We start from the raw sequence: 21285 nt of genomic DNA on the forward strand, positions 1-21285 counted from the left end.
CTCCACCAACCCCGCCTCCTACGTCTCACAGGTAGTAGTCTCGCGTAGCCAGACAACTATTCCACAATCTCCGAATGCTATATAGAGTCTGGAACGGCAGGCGAGTATCGGAAGCAGCCACTGCTGCACGGAACTGTAGTCCCATTGGAAACATAACAGAAACCCTGCGGCGTAGTAGGCGGTGTAGTAGGCCCGGGGTCATTCTAATGAACTGTAGTCCCATTGGAAACATAACAGAAACACACTAGCACAGACAGAGTCATTCTAATGAACTGTAGTCCCATTGGAAACATAACAGAAACACACTAGCACAGACAGAGTCATTCTAATGAACTGTAGTCCCATTGGAAACATAACAGAAACACACTAGCACAGACAGAGTCATTCTAATGAACTGTAGTCCCATTGGAAACATAACAGAAACACACTAGCACAGACAGAGTCATTATAATGAACTGTAGTCCCATTGGAAACATAACAGAAGCACACTAGCACAGACAGTCATTATAATGAACTGTAGTCCCATTGGAAACATAACAGAAACACACTAGTACAGACAGTCATTATAATGAACTGTAGTCCCATTGGAAACATAACAGAAACACACTAGCACAGACAGAGTCATTATAATGTACTGTAGTCCCATTGGAAACATAACAGAAACACACTAGCACAGACAGAGTCATTATAATGAACTGTAGTCCCATTGGAAACATAACAGAAGCACACTAGCATAGACAGAGTCATTATAATGTACTGTAGTCCCATTGGAAACATAACAGAAACACACTAGCACAGACAGAGTCATTCTAATGAACTGTAGTCCCATTGGAAACATAACAGAAACACACTAGCACAGACAGAGTCATTATAATGAACTGTAGTCCCATTGGAAACATAACAGAAGCACACTAGCACAGACAGTCATTATAATGAACTGTAGTCCCATTGGAAACATAACAGAAGCACACTAGCACAGACAGAGTCATTATAATGAACTGTAGTCCCATTGGAAACATAACAGAAACACACTAGTACAGACAGTCATTATAATGAACTGTAGTCCCATTGGAAACATAACAGAAACACACTAGCACAGACAGAGTCATTATAATGTACTATAGTCCCATTGGAAACATAACAGAAACACACTAGCACAGACAGAGTCATTATAATGAACTGTAGTCCCATTGGAAACATAACAGAAGCACACTAGCATAGACAGAGTCATTATAATGTACTGTAGTCCCATTGGAAACATAACAGAAACACACTAGCACAGACAGAGTCATTCTAATGAACTGTAGTCCCATTGGAAACATAACAGAAACACACTAGCACAGACAGAGTCATTCTAATGAACTGTAGTCCCATTGGAAACATAACAGAAACACACTAGCACAGACAGTCATTATAATGAACTGTAGTCCCATTGGAAACATAACAGAAACACACTAGCACAGACAGAGTCATTATAATGTACTGTAGTCCCATTGGAAACATAACAGAAACACACTAGCACAGACAGTCATTATAATGAACTGTAGTCCCATTGGAAACATAACAGAAGCACACTAGCACAGACAGAGTCATTATAATGAACTGTAGTCCCATTGGAAACATAACAGAAGCACACTAGCACAGACAGAGTCATTATAATGTACTGTAGTCCCATTGGAAACATAACAGAAACACACTAGCACAGACAGAGTCATTCTAATGAACTGTAGTCCCATTGGAAACATAACAGAAGCACACTAGCACAGACAGAGTCATTATAATGAACTGTAGGCATATTCTTGTTATGGGTGTATAGTTTAAGAAAATGTTTGAAAACATCATGGAGGTAACACCAACAACACCAGAGAAAGACGAAATAACGCCCCCAGAAATATGCCTCCAATGGTGTTAGCTTGTCAGTTGCCACCATTGGTGTGTGAATGTGTGAAGTGAGGACGCTGGCGTTGACAGTTCACCGCTTCACCTCCCAATGTATGAATGAATGGACCGTTGTAAAGCGCTTTGAGTTCGCAACTTGCTTAGAAAAGCGCTATAAAAATGCAATACATTATTATTATTATTATTATATTTTTTGACCGATGCCGATGTTTGCCAATGGAGAGTGCTAGAGTAGACCACCGATTGCCGATGTTTAACCGATGTTTTGTAATACTATAAAATAATAATAAATAGCCTACATTTCTAAAACTTCTTACCTTCAAAACCTTTTTGAGTTTTGGGTCTGAGTGGCTAAATGTCATCAAATGGTGGTCTAATGTTACTTATAAAAACGACCGATACATCGGAGAGATAATGATCGTTGTCCGATAGCGACATCATGTGATGTCTCTCTGCCCTGTGGGCCGGTGCTACAGAAGGATTGGCCCTCTGCACTCAGGCTGGATTTACACTGCAGTCAAATCCCATTTGGTTCTCAAATCTGATCTTTTGGCCCGACTTTTCACACTGCGTTTGCAAGTGACACAGATCTGATCTGTGTGTTCCAGCCCTCCAAAAGCCCCAAATCATTAACTCTAAGCCTTGCCTTTCATTTCAGTGATTTTCTGAATGGGCGTGTCTGAACGGCACTCTTTTGAAATCTGCCCTCAGTCTAGGTCACCATTGGGCTTATTGTGGGCTCGCCTATAGGCGAGCACACTTTAGTTATTGTCATTATTGTGGGCTTGCCTGGAAGGCGAGCACACGTATGTTATCTTCATTATTTATTTCTATATATACTAGTCAGTATCTCCTCAAAACTGTGGCGCGCTTCATCTCTTAAACGCTTACACCTTTCAACACCATTCAAATTTTTATGTGTTCAGCTTACTGAGGACACGTGTGCTTGTATTTTTCGTTTTGAAATGTTTTGTAGTATAAATATAAAAAAATAAAAATGTTTAACTTTAAGCACCCAATGCATTTCCAATGGGTTTAGTGAGTGGAGACAGAGTGAGACAGAGGAAAGGGACCCATGTTTATATTAAGTCGCTGTGGCTGCAATATTCACACTTCAGATATGCTATTTATATCAATGCGTTCACACAGGTCTGCTCTCTGATTTGATCCAAATATCTAAGCTGTGTGATGTATAAAACTATAGTTATAGTTAAAACTATAAATAAATGTCCCTCTCCACTCTACTGATTACACAGCTGTGATCAAGAATCAAGTCCGGGCGATGGGATGTAAATCCCATAGCCATATATCCTAGAGCCCGCAGGGACAGTCAGCCATATTAGTGGTTGTTGTTGGTTGTCAGGGAGATATCAAAACCAATGCATTTCCAAGTCAGATCCACAAACACAATAAAAGCCATGCTCCACTCCTCAGTCTGGAGTGGCCACATAGAAGAACGCCTTGGTTAAAGACATAGTGGAGGACAGATGTGATCTGGGATTGTTAGCCTACAGTATATGCACTCAATATACTCCACTACAGTTGGAGTCCATTTGACAGTTGCTGGTTCCCAAACACAGAATCAAAAATGTAGATCTAGAACACATAGAATATGTACAGTACAGTAAGGTTCAGTAGAGTACAGTAAAAGTACAGTAAGCTTCAGTAGAGTACAGTAAAGTACAGTAAGGTACAGAAAGGTACAGTACAGAAAGGTACAGTAGAGTACAGTACAGTAAGGTACAGTAAAGTACAATACAGTACAGTAAGGTACAGTAGAGTACAGTAAAGTACAGTAGAGTACAGTAAGGTACAGTAGAGTACAGTAAAGTACAGTATAGTAAGGTACAGTAGAGTACAGTACAGTAAGTTACAGTACGGCATAGTAGAGTACAGTACAGTACAGTATAGTACAGTAAGGTACAGTAGAGTACAGTTAAGTACAGTACAGTAAGGTACAGTACAGTAAGGTACAGTACAGTACAGTAAGGTACAGTAGAGTACAGTAAAGTACAGTACAGTACAGTAAGGTACAGTAGAGTACAGTAAAGTACAGTAAGTTACAGTAGAGTACAGTAAAGTACAGTAAGGTAAAGTACAGTAGAGTACAGTAAAGTACAGTAAGTTACAGTACAGTACAGTACAGTACAGTACAGTACAGTACAGTAAGGTGCAGTACAGTATAGTAAGGTACAGTACAATACTGTAAGGTACTGTACCTTACAGTACCTTAAAGTATCCTATTTGTTGGGTTGGAATCGAGCCCACACTGTTTCGAAGGAACAGTATTTCTAGTTTATTTATTTATCTATCAGTCAGTCAGTCAGTCAGTATCTCCTCAAAACTTTGGCGCGATTCATCTCCTACACGCTTACACCTTTCAACACCATTCAAATTTTTATGTGTTCAGCTTACTGAGGACACGTGTGCTTGTATTTTTCGTTTTGAAATGTTTCGTAGAATAATTATAAAAAAATAAAAATGTTTAACTTTAAGCACCCAATGCATTTCCAATGGGTTTAGTGAGTGGGGACAGAGTGGAGAGAAGGATAATAGACCCATGTTTATGTTAAGGCGCTGTGGCTGCAGTGTTCACACTTCAGATATGCTATCTATATCATTGCGTTCACACAGGTCTGCTCTCTGATTTGATCCAAATATCTAAGCTGTGTGATGTATATATCCTGAGTTAAAACTACAAATATCTATAAATGTCCCTCTCCACTCTACTGATTGAAACAGCTGTGATTAAAGGCCTGTCTGTCATTGGCTGTTCTGTGGTGCTGCAAAGTAACCAAGTACATTTAGTCAAGTATATACAAGTACTTGTACCTACAGTACAATTTTGAGGTACTTTTACTCTACTTTCCATTTTTGTTACATATACTATATTCTGCTATAAATACAGCATTTGACAGCTTCAGTTACTTCTTACTTTGCAGATTTTATTATTAATAAAAAAAACATAGATGGACCACTTAATACTGCTATGAAGTTGATCTACAATGTGCACGCACACGCACGCTTGCACGCACGCGCGCGCGCGCGCGTGCACACACACACACACACACACACACACACACACACACACACACACACACACACACACACACACACACACACACACACAACTGTTACTGTGTTACTGTGGAGACGTTTGCTTGTATTTGTCTTTGAGACATGTTTTGTAGTGTTTTAGAAATTTTAGTTAAAAAGAATAAGGTTTTAGGATCCCGGGCAATGGGATTTACAGTATATATCCTAGAACCCGCAGGGACACTCAGCCGTATTAGTGGTTGTTGTTGGTTGTCAGGGAGATATCACAACCAATGCATTTTCAAATCAGATCCACAAACACAATAAAAGTCATGCTCCACTCCTCAGTCTGGAGTGGCCACATAGAAGAACGCCTTGGTTATAGACATAGTGGAGGACAGATGTGATCTGGGATTGTTAACCTACAGTATATGCACTCAATATACACCTCTAGAACACATAGAATATGTACAGTACAGTAAGGTTCAGTAGAGTACAGTAAAAGTACAGTAAGGTTCAGTAGAGTACAGTAAAGTACAGTGAGGTACAGAAAGGTACAGTACAAGGTATAGTAGAGTACAGTACAGTACAGTAAAGTACAAAACAATAGAGTAAGGTACAGTAGAGTACAGTAAAGTACAGTAAGGTACAGTAGAGTACAGTAAAGTACAGTAGAGTACAGTAAAGTACAGTAGAGTACAGTAAAGTACAGTATAGTAAGGTAAAGTACAGTAAGGTACAGTACAGTACAGTAGAGAGTACAGTATAGTATAGTACAGTAAGGTACAGTACAATACAGTACAGTAAGGTACAGTAGAGTACAGTAAAGTACAGTACAGTAAGGTACAGTAGAGTACAGTAAAGTACAGTACAGTAAGGTACAGTACAGTAAGGTACAGTAGAGTACAGTAAAGTACAGTAAGGTACAGTACAGTAGAGTACAGTAAAGTACAGTAGAGTACAGTAAAGTACAGTATAGTAAGGTACAGTAGAGTACAGTACAGTAAGGTACAGTACGGTACAGTAGAGTACAGTATAGTATAGTACAGTAAGGTACAGTACAGTACAGTACAGTAAGGTACAGTAGAGTACAGTAAAGTACAGTACAGTACAGTACAGTACAGTACAGTACAGTACAGTACAGTAAGGTGCAGTACAGTATAGTGAGGTACAGTACAATACTGTAAGGTATTGTACCTTACAGTACCTTAAAGTATCCTATTTGTTGGGTTGGAAGCGAGCCCACACTGTTTCGAAGGAACAGTATTTCTAGTTTATTTATCTATCAGGCAGGCAATCAGTAGACGGGAACTTCGGTTCCTTTCTACTCCTACATACTTAGTGAGAAAATGAAAATAAAAACATCAATGTGTTCAGTTTACAGTGGCGAAGTGTGCTATTATTTTTTACAGCAATCGGCCAAATGGTGGCGCTGTAGGAAGCCTTCGAAAGTGCGAACTTTGAACAGGTATAGCTCATGCTGTGTTTTAGGTACAGCCATGAAACCTGTATACACGTATGCGTCTCCTCATGCCGAACAACTTTTACCATCTAACTTTTGACCTCTGACCTTTAGGTCTCCCACAATTCGGAATTATATGAAAAACAGTAAAAATCTATCTCCTCCTGGGTTTTTTTCGATACGCGCACAAAACTTTTTTCACATGAACTTTGGACCAATACGGTCAGATTGATCAACCAGATTTTTTTTAAAGTGAAATATAATTTTTTAATGATTCAATCAATATTGCGGTTTTATGCAAATTATTCTTCGGCCTCTAAATCATACATGCAAAGCTACACTTTCATGGCATTTGGCAAAGATGTGGAGGGTTAGTCAAAGTATCACTGAAACCAATTTTATTCCAATCGGCCAAAGGGGGGCGCTATACGAAGCGTCTGAAAATTCAAACTTCAAACGGCCATAAGTCATGACTCGTTTCGTTTGAAGACATGCAACTTGTTACACGCGTGCTTTGACTCAAGAGGAAGACATCTGTGTCGTTGTTAAGTAAGCTCCGCCCTTCAATTTTCCGCCATTTTGAGCAGTTTGTAAAACGCGTAAACCCGCTTTTATTCTGGAATTTTCGCGTCACGTGCACAAAACTTTTTTTACGTGAACTTTGGACCGATATCTAAAGATCTGTCAGATCGGATTTCTTTAACATTGAAACATGCTTTTTTAAATAATTCAAACAATATTGCATTTTTATGCAAATTATTCTTCTGCCTCTAAAACATACATGCAAAGTCACATTTTCATGACAAAATAGTGTAGAGGGTTAGTTCAAATATCACTGAAACCAATCTTACCCCAAATGGCCAAAGGGGGGCGCTATATAATTTTGAGCAGTTTGTAAAACGCTTAAACCCGTTTTTATTCTAGGATTTATTTTGCAATTTGCATGAAACATTCTACACACAATCTAAGGACCTTTATCTAACATGCCTATGAAGTGCACACAAAAAAATATATAAAATAATAATAATAAATATAGCTGCAAGCAGCGATAAAGTGTCCAAAGCCAAAAACACCTCAAATCATGAACACAGCCTGGGATGTGCGTGAAATCTTGCAAGCACATTCCCAATAGGTCAAGGAACAGATACCAACCTTCTCACATTGGCCTGTTATAGCGCCACCAGCGGGTCAACTTTTGCACAACACATTTTTGGAACAAAATGGACAAACTTTGATGTCAGTAACGTCAAAGAGAGCACTGCCTGCGATCTTGACATTTTGTGCTTTTATAGCCATTGTTTTCTGGCTTGAAGCGAGCCCACAATTGTTTCGAAGGAACAATATTTTTCTAGTTTCCTATTGGGCCCCCTCGAGAAGGGGGCGGTAGTCTTTGGGAGGCTATATTCTACTGAGACTATGGGGTGGGCGGGGTAAAATGGTGCTAAAATTGGAACGATACGTTCCAATTTTTGCCCAAAGACGGCGCCCCGTTGCCAACAAAGGGCATTTTGTTATTGCATCTGAAACGGCTTGGAATAAGAGACAGACAGAACATGAACATTTCAATATCTGAGTGGTTGTTTAGGCTAAAACCTGAATAAAACCGTATTATGGATCAATATTTATATAAAATATATATATATATAAAAGCATAGCTCAGGGGTAGAGAAACCGTTATTAGAGCACGGAGGGTTCCCGAAGGGTTCCCAGTTCGAATCCGGGCTCCCCCTGAGTTAATGTCGAAGGGTCCTTGGGCAAGACTCTGAACCCCACATTGCTCCCGGTGAGCAGGTTGGTGCCTTGCATGGTTTCCTCCGCCACCGGTGTATGAATGTGTACGTGAATGGGTGAATGTAATGCACAATCTCTGTAAAGCGCTTTGGATAAAAAGCGCTATATAAATGCACCATTTACCATTTATTGTGTGGCCCCTATAATCGTTCGATAAGGTTATGGACTTTCAATGAATGAATTAAAGAGTGATTTGCATCTCTGCTCGCAGGTGACTCCCACCAGGGTCCGACAGGACCCGCCCCACTGGAGCCCCGCCCCCTGCGTGGAGCCACCGCGGATCGGCAGCGACTCCAAGTCCTACTCGCGGTCCTGGGACAACATCCTGTCCTCGGGCCACACGGAGCGCGAGCAGCCGCGGTCCTCCGTCCACCGTGGACAGAGTTACGACGACCTGCTGGACCCCCGGAAGACCCCCGCCGCCGGTCAGTGGAAACCGTTTGAGCACCACCGATATAACCCATTCAGGCCCAGGATTATTGACTACTTTAACTATTGAAAAATAGCAGATCTACAAGCTCACAGCGCGGCACCGAGTGCCGCGCTGCGAGCTTGTAGATCTGCTATTTTTTTTTTAAATCCAGATTTTTCTTTGCAAGTCTTTGAATGTATCTATTTAAAAGCGAACATTTGTAACTCAAATTTTTTGCTTCTGGGGGGTCCCTGGAACAACATATTTTGAGATGGGGGTCCGCGGCCAAATGCATGTAATTTTGGGGGTCCTTGACATGAAAAAGTTTGAGCACCACTGATTTAGAGGAAGGATTTAGTAGTCGGGTCAAAGATCGGGTCAAAGATATTCATAGACTTGCACACATTTTCACGATTTAAAAAAAATAGCAGATCTACAAGCTCGCAGCGCGGCACTCGGTGCCGCGCTGTGAGCTTGTATATCTGCTATTTTTCTAAGGTTAAAGCATACAATAATGGTTAAAGTGGTTAAAATCTAACGCGACTCGGGCGCGTTCCAGGTATTTGAGAGCTAAAGGTCTTTGAACACTGCTGCGTTTTTCGGGCCGAATATCGGAGTGAATTTCGGAGCGCGCAAATAAAAATATCAACCTCACGTTACGTCAGTCACGTTTTGCACACTACCGCCCGTTTCGCGCACCACTCGGTCCCTTGCTCTCTCTCTCTCTCTCTCTCTCTCTCTCTCTCTCTATCTCTCTCTCTCTCCTTGCCCTGAAAAACGCATTTCGAAACGAAAAATGCAGCAGTGGGGAAAGACCTATAGAAACGGGTTTTTCAAAAAAACCTTAGGATTAGAAATAATTCAAAGACTTTTTCCACGATTATTAAAAAATAGCAGATCTACAAGCTCGCAGCGTGGCACTCGGTGCAAAACTGGAAGAAAACTAGTTAACATTGCTATATAGCTTAGTGAAAAGAAGCATATTTTGTCTTTGCATCAATTACACAAGAAGCAAAACAGAAAAAACAAACAAAACAAAACAAACAGCAAAAGGAAAAACTAAATTGACAATTTGGAGAGGTTTTATAGTAAATGTATTAACTCTTTTACTGCTACGGACGTTCCCTTTCGCCCCAATTTTGACCCAAGCGCGCTGCCAATGCGGCTCGTTCTTTTTACCTCGTCTGATGACTGTAAGCTGTAAGATGAGGGGTCGCGCCGCCGTGTACAGTACAAACATCTCCCGTAATGCCGCTCTCGAAAATCCACTGCACGTTGCCAATGATGGAGTCCCAAATCACTTCCTGGCTGTGGATCTGATCTAGAAAATGCATTTCTATGCTCTGAATGGATGGCAAGCGGAGTGGCCCAATTCACAATTAATTCTTTGCATAAGGCTGCCCTCTGCCGCCAGTTTGGCTAAAGTACACATATGAGGGTCCATTGTAAAATTAATTAGTATGGAAATAATCAATAGATAATTTTCTATAACATCGCAAAGGTAAGCTGCTTTTTGCTGGCACCAGCCCCAAGAAATGAGTAATACATCTGGCAGTAGAACTGTTAAAATAATAATAATAGTAATAATGTATATGATTTTGCTGTATAAATGATAAAGGTCCGGTCCACGAGGACAAGCCCCAGCCGGTGGTGGTGAACCTGTCCAGCTCGCCTCGTCGCTACGCCGCCCTCTCCATGTCCGACAACTCTCTGATGGACAAGAGTCCCACGGAGGCTTCCGGGAGCGCCGCCGGCCGCCACTGGTTCGTCACGCCGGAGATCACCATCACAGACAACGACCTGCGCCCGTCCAGCGGGCTGGGCAGGGCCCCGGAGGGCCTGGGCAGGGCCCCGGACGGACGCTCTGCCAGCTGGGACATCCTGGACTCCAGACACGCCGCAGTGGCTCCAGAGGTAAGCGGTACTTACATAGACTGTAGAAAAATATGGACGAAGCGAAGCCATATTGGTTTCTATGCTGCGAAAATTATTTTTTTTTGTCCCTTGTATGGGTGTCACCATCATTGTTTGAATTGTACCCCAGGAAGCATAAGGAATGCTATTGGCTGCCAACGGTCACGTGGAACCGCAGGGATACTTGGGAGAATGTGTTCGGAGCCTCTCGAAATAAAGCACACGAAGAAGAACACAGCTGGCTGGTATCAGCTTAGTTGGCCACGCCCCCCGCAACTTTATCATCAATTTCAACATAAATGGGACCATATTTGCACAAAACGCTTATCATGGTGATTGAAAGGCAGTTTTTCACTAGCGACAGGAACCATAAAGTAGGACGTTGACGACGTTTATTAAGGTTAGAAAATCAAAGGGGAAAACGAATGGGGTCCAATGTAGACACATTCTTTTTGGTACCTCGCGGGGGGGAAAACAGCGCAACTAGCGGCCAAACATAGGAAGTTTTAGTTCCGTATTGGATTCGTTTTAAATCGGCGGAACTACTGGTTACTTAGCCTGGCAAAGCCAGAATATAACACACTGCGTGGATATACGTGTGCTGCCTTTGGTCGACTGATTTCCCCTCGTGGGATAATAGAGATATCTATCTGTCTACCTACCTACCTATATCTCTATCTCTATCCATCTCATCTCTCCAGTCCTCAGGGCAGCTTGGCAGCATGTGTACCTACCTACCTACCTACCTACCTATCTACCTACCTACCTACCTATCTACCTACCTACCTACCTACCTACCTACCTACCTACCTACCTATCTTATCTAAACATCTCTCCAGTCCTCAGGACAGCGTGGCAGCATGTCGTCCTGCTTCGCCACCTCGGCGGCCAACAAGGAGAAGACTCAGGACAACAACGCGTCTCTGCAGCAGAGCCTGGAGCAGCTGGACGAGCTTCTGGCTGACCTGGTGACCGACTACCGTCCTCCTAGTAGGAGGGCCAGCGAGGACATCCTGGACCAGCTCAAGAAGCTCATAGGTGACGCTTTAAACGTCTTTAATATGTTTTTACATCCTGGACCAGCTCAAGAACAGGGGCGTCAGTTGGGTATGGCCGGGGTATGCAGCTGCCATACCCTGGGTCCAGAGGGGAAAATAAAAGTTGTTAAATTACAGTAAAATAACTACAAATGCAAAATGTAACAAAATGGTCACTTTAACAAGGTATTATAATGATATTCTCCACACTTGTATTCTCCCCATCTTGACAGAATGGTATATTCCTAGGTTCCGCAGGTCAGCTGCACAGGTGCAATTCATTATTGTTAATTGTGGAACGTTTACTAACATGCCAAGTTTAGTTGCACTTGAACAACCGTTCCAGGCTGCCATATCCAGCCCAAGAAAGTAAATGTATCGTGCCTGTTGCTAAGGTATGGCAATATGACTGGTGTCTTGCGCGCGTGTCATGTTGCCATACCTTAGCTTTTTCTGAACTGACACCACTACTCAAGAAGCTCATATGTGACGCTTTAAACGTCTTTAATGTTGTTTTAAGGTTTTACTTTTCTTTTCTACTTCGTTAACCCATTTACAGCGGTGACAGGTTTGCATTCTGACACATCCCCATTCCAAACACCAGGTTAGCATTCACCAGTGTTAGTTTTACTGAGGTTAGGGTTAGCGCTATGGTTAGGTTTAGGTGGTCAGAATAGCAATGTGACGGAGTGCCGATATGTAACCATTTTAGTAGCCCGGTTAGGGTTTAGGATTAGGGTTAGCATTCACCAGGTTAGCGTTCACCAGCGTCGTCAGGTTAGCCTCGGACTACAATGAGACCTGGGAATAGCGTTACGCGCCCATAAACCCTGACCCAACCCATAGATGGGGTTGATGTGCATGAAAAAAACTGAAAACTATCATGCTTTTTATTAAACATTTCGGGAGCGGCACGTAATTCTGGTTGAGCGGCCCGTATTGTGACGCACAGGAGCCTTGGGAAAGGATGCTTCTTTCTAGCCCTGAAACACGACGGCCGTATGACACAACTGTCATGTTTCAGGGCTACAAATAAAGTTTATTTAATATAATAATAATTATTATTATTACCCTTAATATTACAGACCAGGAGGAGGCGGCCTCTCTGTCCAGGAAGGCGGAGCCTCTCCCGCTGGACAAACAGCCCACGTCCATCAGGATGGACCCCGAGAGACACGGACACGTCCACGGACACGTCCACGGACACGTCCCGGACACGGACGGGTCGTCCAGCGACGCCCTGAAGAGCGCGGACGAGTGCTCGCCCGACCAAAGCCCCGACGAGGACGACACCATGATGTGTTCCAACAACAAGTGCCGGAGGACGGAGACGCTGTTCAACGCATGCCTCTACTTCAAGGTAGAGTGGGTGATATGGTGATAAATATCTGCCTCTACTTCAAGGTACAAATCTTCAGGATATCCACCTGTTTCCGCGGGAGTTTACTGGAGATTATTTGGACCTGTTTGGACCACACTTCCGGTTTAACAGCAGACATACAAGCTCGCGTCGCAGATGCAGCCTGTTGTGAGCTTGTAAATCACACTCGGCTGCGACGCCGGAAGCTCGGTACAGCGGCTGCGCAATGCATTATGGGGCGTTGGAAACTCGTGGATAGATACCATTGTTTCCTGTTGAGATTGGCAGATTTCACCCAGTTGTTTTCCTCTCACTCACGTCACTCTGCAACGAAATAAAAATAAAATAAACAAAAAGAAAAAAGAAAAAAATTCACAGGAGGCAAGCAGTGATCCCCCCATGATGTGCACTGCAATGTAGTTTCAAATGCATCGCAGGAAATGTGCCAATCTCAACAGGAAACAACTGTATGAATAAAACTGTAAAGTTTGGTGTTTGTGGGTGCTAGTAAGGAGGGAGATAGGGAGATATTAGTATGAGGAAAATTCATTTTGAGAAAATGCCCTTTACACATTAAAATAAACATCTATATGTGTATTTTGAACGTTTATCCTGCATTAGTTTGAAAGAAGACATGTTTAGGAAGCAAAATAGCAAACGATCTCTCTTCTCATGTGAATGTTTGATGTTCTCCAGTCGTGCCACAGCTGCTACACCTACTACTGCTCCAGGAACTGCCGTCGCGAGGACTGGGACGTCCACAAGGAGAGCTGCCTATACGGCCGCGTGGGCAGCGTCTGCCGCCACGTCATCAAGCACTGCCGCGAGACAGCCGAGGTGCACCGCGCCTTCTCCCGCGTCGCCAAGGTGGGGGGCTTCGCAAAGCCTAGTTTGTTGAATTTTCATTGTTTTAGATTACATGCCAAACATTAAAGGGGGTTCCACACGGTACGCGGTCACCGCCTGCTAGTAATTCATTTTCAATGAGAGGCGGGTGGCTCATTTGGTCGCACAGCGAAGTTTTGGGGCGGCGAGGCGAGCGGGCGCAGTCCTGTGAAATCCATCGCGAGCGTGCTCGTTTGTGCATGCAGGCTTTAGTGGGCTTTAGCCCCCCCCCCCCCCCCCCCGTGAAGGTTTAGCACACCCTAAGCCCCCCCCCCCCCCCCCCCCACCCCACAAACACAATTGTGATGAGAAGTATTTAAGGAATAAATAAATAAAATGTATATGAATATGTGAAAGACAATTGACTGACTTCTATGTAAACCAAACTATAAAATCATAATGTTTATGCTGGAAAGCATCTTCAGCCTCACAAAAACCCTATCCAATCACCTACAGTCCTCAGATTTGGAGCTGGAAACTGCCAATGATCTGATCTGTACAGTTATCTACACCCCAAGCGAGTGAATCTCGTTTGTCATATTAGTACTATATATTCAGTATTGTTTGTTGCCAAAATTAATTAGCCCCTTCTCTAAAAAAAGCCCCTATAGCCCCCCCCCCCCCCCCCCCCAGTGACAGTTCTCTGGAGCTGACGCTGCATGGATGGCACAGAGCGCACACTGCGCTTTACAACCGTGTCCCTGCATCAGAGACACTGCGCTTTACAACCGTGTCCCTGCATCAGAGACACTGCGCTTTACAACCGTGTCCCTGCATCAGAGACACTGCGCTTTACAACCGTGTCCCTGCATCAGAGACACTGCGCTTTACAACGCTGTCCCTGCATCAGAGACACTGCGCTTTACAACCGTGTACCTGCATCAGAGACACTGCGCTTTACAACGCTGTCCCTGCATCAGAGACACTGCGCTTTACAACGCTGTCCCTGCATCAGAGACACTGCGCTTTACAACGCTGTCCCTGCATCAGAGACACTGCGCTTTACAACCGTGTCCCTGCATCAGAGACACTGCGCTTTACAACGCTGTCCCTGCATCAGAGACACTGCGCTTTACAACCGTGTCCCTGCATCAGAGACACTGCGCTTTACAACGCTGTCCCTGCATCAGAGACACTGCGCTTTACAACCGTGTCCCTGCATCAGAGACACTGCGCTTTACAACCGTGTCCCTGCATCAGAGACACTGCGCTTTACAACCGTGTCCCTGCATCAGAGACACTGCGCTTTACAACCGTGTCCCTGCATCAGAGACACTGCGCTTTACAACCGTGTCCCTGCATCAGAGACACTGCGCTTTACAACGCTGTCCCTGCATCAGAGACACTGCGCTTTACAACCGTGTCCCTGCATCAGAGACACTGCGCTTTACAACCGTGTCCCTGCATCAGAGACACTGCGCTTTACAACGCTGTCCCTGCATCAGAGACACTGCGCTTTACAACCGTGTCCCTGCATCAGAGACACTGCGCTTTACAACGCTGTCCCTGCATCAGAGACACTGCGCTTTACAACCGTGTCCCTGCATCAGAGACACTGCGCTTTACAACGCTGTCCCTGCATCAGAGACACTGCGCTTTACAACCGTGTCCCTGCATCAGAGACACTGCGCTTTACAACGCTGTCCCTGCATCAGAGACACTGCGCTTTACAACCGTGTCCCTGCATCAGAGACACTGCGCTTTACAACCGTGTCCCTGCATCAGAGACACTGCGCTTTACAACGCTGTCCCTGCATCAGAGACACTGCGCTTTACAACCGTGTCCCTGCATCAGAGACACTGCGCTTTACAACCGTGTCCCTGCATCAGAGACACTGCGCTTTACAACCGTGTCCCTGCATCAGAGACACTGCGCTTTACAACGCTGTCCCTGCATCAGAGACACTGCGCTTTACAACCGTGTCCCTGCATCAGAGACACTGCGCTTTACAACCGTGTCCCTGCATCAGAGACACTGCGCTTTACAACGCTGTCCCTGCATCAGAGACACTGCGCTTTACAACCGTGTCCCTGCATCAGAGACACTGCGCTTTACAACGCTGTCCCTGCATCAGAGACACTGCGCTTTACAACCGTGTCCCTGCATCAGAGACACTGCGCTTTACAACGCTGTCCCTGCATCAGAGACACTGCGCTTTACAACCGTGTCCCTGCATCAGAGACACTGCGCTTTACAACCGTGTCCCTGCATCAGAGACACTGCGCTTTACAACCGTGTCCCTGCATCAGAGACACTGCGCTTTACAACGCTGTCCCTGCATCAGAGACACTGCGCTTTACAACCGTGTCCCTGCATCAGAGACACTGCGCTTTACAACCGTGTCCCTGCATCAGAGACACTGCGCTTTACAACCGTGTCCCTGCATCAGAGACACTGCGCTTTACAACCGTGTCCCTGCATCAGAGACACTGCGCTTTACAAGGCTGTCCCTGCATCAGAGAAACAACAGCAGCAGAGCAGAGCAGAGCAGCCACCGTAGACAGAAGACAAACAAGCATTAGTGAACAAATATGGTATATCTTCCGACTTTCGACCGTCAGGTCGCAGTTACTATCAAAACCTCCACCGGCTGTCCGTCAGTCTGTCCGTCACCCTGCTCATATCTCCGCCACCGTTGCCCCGATCCATGCCAAACTTTGCACACACACTCCTTGGCTGGCAAACCACAACCTCCATCCCCCATTTCTCACATGGTACTGTACAGTTTAACGCTGGGGAGCGTCGGCCTTTTGAAGAGGACGCATGAGCTAAAAGTAGGCTGCACTCTTGTCTTTTTATGTTTACCAAACTTCCACGCTGGTGGGTTTTAATGGTTGGTAACGGAAAAAGTAGCTTGTTAAGTTACAATTGTCATTGGGTAGCGGAGTAACGTAACGGATTAGTTTTTCAATTCAGTAACTAAAGTAACCTAACAAGTTACTTCATAATGTGACGATACCCAACACCGGTTGCTAGGCCTACACACGGAGTGACCCTTCGTCATCACACCGTGTTGCACGTGCCAAACGTGGCCGATCTACAAGCTCACAGCAGCTCGCATCTGCGACGCTGCAGGATGAGTGTGCAGCGAGTCACAGCAGTGCTCACGTCTCTCGGTCTGTCATCAGCCTCATCCCAGCTCTGTGCACTGTGTGTAAAGCCAAGCCCGCGGGAAGTATTTACAGCACGTCGGTCAGACGGACCCAGGCAGGATCTGCCAAGAATCGCATTTCATCAGTTTAATGGAAACAGGCTAAATTTGCGTTGTCTTAATACGCATTTCTGATAATTCGCTTCCCTAATTCCAATACGTTTATGGAAACATGGCTAATGTGTTAATGACAGGCTCCCTACATGTGTGTGAATAAACTCTCACCTCTTCACCAGGTGGGTTTCCTATCCCGGGGTCGGGGGGTTTTGTTCCTGGGCTTCCCCAACCCGGGCAGTTCCAGCGTCTTCCTGCAGAGGGGGCTAGAGGGCCTGTCCATGTCGCCCACCTACCTGTCGCTGCGCGAGCTGGAAGGGTTCCGCGACAACCTGGGCGCCTACGCCTCGGAGCTGCAGGAGGCGGGGCGCGACTACGACCCCAACGAATGCTTCCTGCTCAACGTGTCCATCGCAGTGGGCGAGCAGCTGCCCTGCGGGGCGGCGCCGCGAAGCCACACCCCCACCGTTAGGAAGTACGCTAAGGTAAAGTACACTACACACCCCCACCGTTAGGAAGTACGCTAATGTAAAGTACACTACACACCCCCACCGTTAGGAAGTACGCTAAGGTAAAGTACACTACACACCCCCACCGTCAGGAAGTACGCCAAGGTAAAGTACCATACACATTGCCTGGCTCCAGCCAATAGACCCGCCCATTCTCTGAGTGGACTGCTTCTCTTGGTCTGGAGGTGTCATATGACGCGTGTCTTTCTGTCGGTGTCCTGGCCGATCTGGCGCACTAACCAATGAAATCAATGCAAGACCGAGGAGGGGTGGGTCTAACTTTTGAAAATCAACAGAAACAGTGGAGGGGGGGGGGGGGTGGCTCACCAGAGTTCTTAATTGCTCCCTTTGAACTTCAAAAGGGTTCTGAACTGCAGTCAGTGAGAGAATGTTTTGTGTACACAAGTCAAACACAACCCCTCCCACCAGATCTCTTGTGATTGGGAATTTCAAATTTTAAATCCCCTCCCCTTTGAAATCTCTTGTCAATGGGACAATGTCAGACTCAAGCTCCAGTGCAGAGTCTGAAATCAGGCTACCATACACCACTACACACACATACACATTACAATTAACACCAAGGTAAAGTACACTACACACACACACACACACACACACACACACACACACACACACACACACACACACACACACACACACACACACTACAATTAACACCAAGGTAAAGTACACCACACACACACACACACACACACACACATTACAATTAACACCAATGTAAAGTACACTACACACACACACACACACACACACACACACACACACACACACACACACACACACACACACACATTACAATTAACACCAAGGTAAAGTACACTACACACACACACACACACACACACACACACACACACACACACACACACACACACACACACACACACACACACACACACACACACATTACAATTAACACCAAGGTAAAGTACACTACACACACACACACACACACACACACACACACACACACACACACACACACACACACACACACACACACACACACACACACACACACACACACACATTACAATTAACACCAAGGTAAAGTACACTACACACACACACACACACACACACACACACACACACACACACACACACACACACACACATTACAATTAACACCAAGGTAAAGTACACTACACACACACACACACACACACACACACACACACACACACACACACACACACACACACACACACACACATACATTACAATTATAATTTACATTTTAGGCATTTAGCAGACGCTCTTAATCCACAGTGACTTAGAATAAGCAGGTAATACATTGATTGATTGATTGAAGAATTTATTAAAAGTTTGCTTTGGAAAAAGTACAGTTTCATGACATGTACAAATCACTGGTACAAGGCCAACTAAAAGGAGATCCTTGTAAGCTTTTCAGCTTATTTACACAGGAACCACTTCATGTATGTCATATAAACATCAACACGAATACATTGAATGCATAGAAATATTAATCTAAGAGAAAGCGTACGTAGACCACAAACCTACCATACAAACTTTATACAATATTTTGAAAATAGCTGAAAATGAGGCAATGCAGGCGTGATGATATCAACGATAACGCACACCCTCTTGTGTCATATTGCTTAATTCAATTCTCCGTGGCTTTCTAGGATCTCTTTTAGTTGACCTTGTACCAGTGATTTGTACTGTCATGAAACTGTACTTTTTTCTATTGCAAACTTCTAATAAATTCTTCAATCAATCAATCAATGATCGCTCATCAAAAGTCATTTTGGGGGTAATTTTTTAGTAAATATACCATTCCTTTCTACCTCCGTTCCCCTAGGTGGCGCTGGCGTCCTTCAGCCCAGAGAGGAAGCTCCAGCGAGAGGAGAAGGAGCGCGAGGGCGAGGAGAGCAGCGGAGGGGGAGGGGGCGGGGGAGGAGGGGGCGGAGCCATGGAGACGCTGATCCTCACGCCGCCGCCGGGCACCGCCGACCTGGACAAGGAGGGCGAGGCGGGGCGGAGGGCCCGGGAGGTGTGCTTCATCAACACGCAGCGCGAGCTGCGCATCCGCGGCGTCGCCCTGCGCAGCGAGTACCCCGTCGTATACCGCCAGCTCTGTGACTTCGTGGAGAGAAACCACCGCTTCACGCCCACCACCATCTACCCCACCGACAAGAGGACCGGCAAGCAGTTCATGTGCATGATCATGGCTGCATCGGAGCCGCGCACGCTCGACTGGGTGGGGACCCCACACCTCCTGGATGATATCATATGATAGGTAGGGACCCCCCCTCCACTGGGTAGGGACCCCCCATCTACTGGATGATATAATATGATAGGTAGGGACCCCTCACTGGGTAGGGACCCCCCCATCTCCGAGAAGGCATCATATGAAGGACTGGGTAAGGAGTAAGGACCCCCCATTGGGTAGGGACCCCCCACCTCCTAGACAACATCATATGAAGGGCTGGGTAGGGAGGGACCCCCCATTGGGTAGGGACCCCCCACCTCCTAGACGATATCATATGAAGGGCATCTTTAGTTTTTTAATAAAATATGTACAGTATATATGTGTAGAGATACAGTACATATATATGTGCTCTATAGCATATATATATATATATATATATATATATATATATATATATATATATATATATATATATATTAGGGGTGCAACATATTGAACCGAATATCGAAAATCGAACCAAACCGACATTTTTAAACCGAATGACCCTGTACCGAACAATACAATACCATACCACTCCACATCCACATCCCCCTGGAACCCCCTCAAGGACCCCTAGGGGTCCGCAGAGCCCACTTAGAGCACCACTACCCTAGAACTTGGGTACCATATTGTTCAAAGTAAAAAATACATAAAAAAATATATTATTATAAAAATACGTTTCTGTTTATTTTTTGTATCGAAAAAGTGTCACCAAAACATCGAACCGAACCGAACCGTGAATTTTGTGAACCGTTGCACCCCTAATATATATATATATATATATATATATATATATATATATATATATATATATATATGGGATATGTCTGCGTGGTGTTATTCACAATTAGAATGTTGCCTGTCTGATGATGATGAAAGATGAAGAAAAACAGTGTCTTTTTTATTTCCTTTTCATAGTTTTAAAGATATTTAACAAGCGTTTTCCCTCCTTTTAGGACTCTGCATTACAGAGGGGTTTTAAGGTCTTCTACTCTTCATTTAGACGTGTGATGATGTGTAAAACCAACACATCCTTTGAAACTTGATGTTTTTTTATTTTTACTGAGATGTGTGTTCCTGCCTCTATCATGTGATCCCAGTGTACGTACGGCATGCGGACGGTGCTCAACTCTTATGTTCTCTGTCTGTCTGTCGTTGTTTCTTTCTATGCAAAAAGATGAACTGCTGTTTCTGTTTGAGGAACTCTTAATGCACCATGTACCATCACAACAGTTTGATGACATTAATCTGATTTAAAAAATAATATATATATATATATATATATATATATTAGGGCTGGGACTTCAACTGATTAATTGCGATTAATTAATTACAGAAAATTAACGTGATTAAAAAAATGTACGCATTTTAATCGCACTTAGTTTTTGCACCACAGAACCTTCAGTTTCGGGCATACCGATCATAGCGATGCACCAACCAAGAAGAGACAACGAACGCAAAGGGAGAAGTAGCCGATCAGAGCGCTTTGCTTGGCCCAGTGGATGCGAAATTTAAAAAAAAAAACGTTGATTCACTCG

General features: G+C 44.5%; 1 protein-coding gene across 1 annotated transcript in view; it reads left to right on the top strand.

Annotated features, from left to right (window-relative positions):
- LOC308299096 (apical junction component 1 homolog) overlaps positions 1-19792 on the top strand; it is a gene marked incomplete at both ends in the record, with an annotated part of 45442 nt that extends 25650 nt beyond the window's left edge. Inside the window, 7 exons of the mRNA XM_080742820.1 lie at positions 8400-8613; positions 10219-10502; positions 11366-11552; positions 12637-12911; positions 13608-13778; positions 17185-17487; positions 19358-19792. Coding sequence (XP_080598946.1) covers positions 8400-8613; positions 10219-10502; positions 11366-11552; positions 12637-12911; positions 13608-13778; positions 17185-17487; positions 19358-19792 — 1869 coding nt within the window. The remainder of the gene's footprint in view (positions 1-8399; positions 8614-10218; positions 10503-11365; positions 11553-12636; positions 12912-13607; positions 13779-17184; positions 17488-19357) is intronic.
- Between the last annotated feature and the right edge of the window lie 1493 nt (positions 19793-21285).

This window comes from Nannobrachium achirus (genome assembly GCF_963921795.1).
Source record: "Nannobrachium achirus genome assembly, chromosome: 15".
In the NCBI taxonomy this organism is placed as follows: domain Eukaryota; kingdom Metazoa; phylum Chordata; class Actinopteri; order Myctophiformes; family Myctophidae; genus Nannobrachium; species Nannobrachium achirus.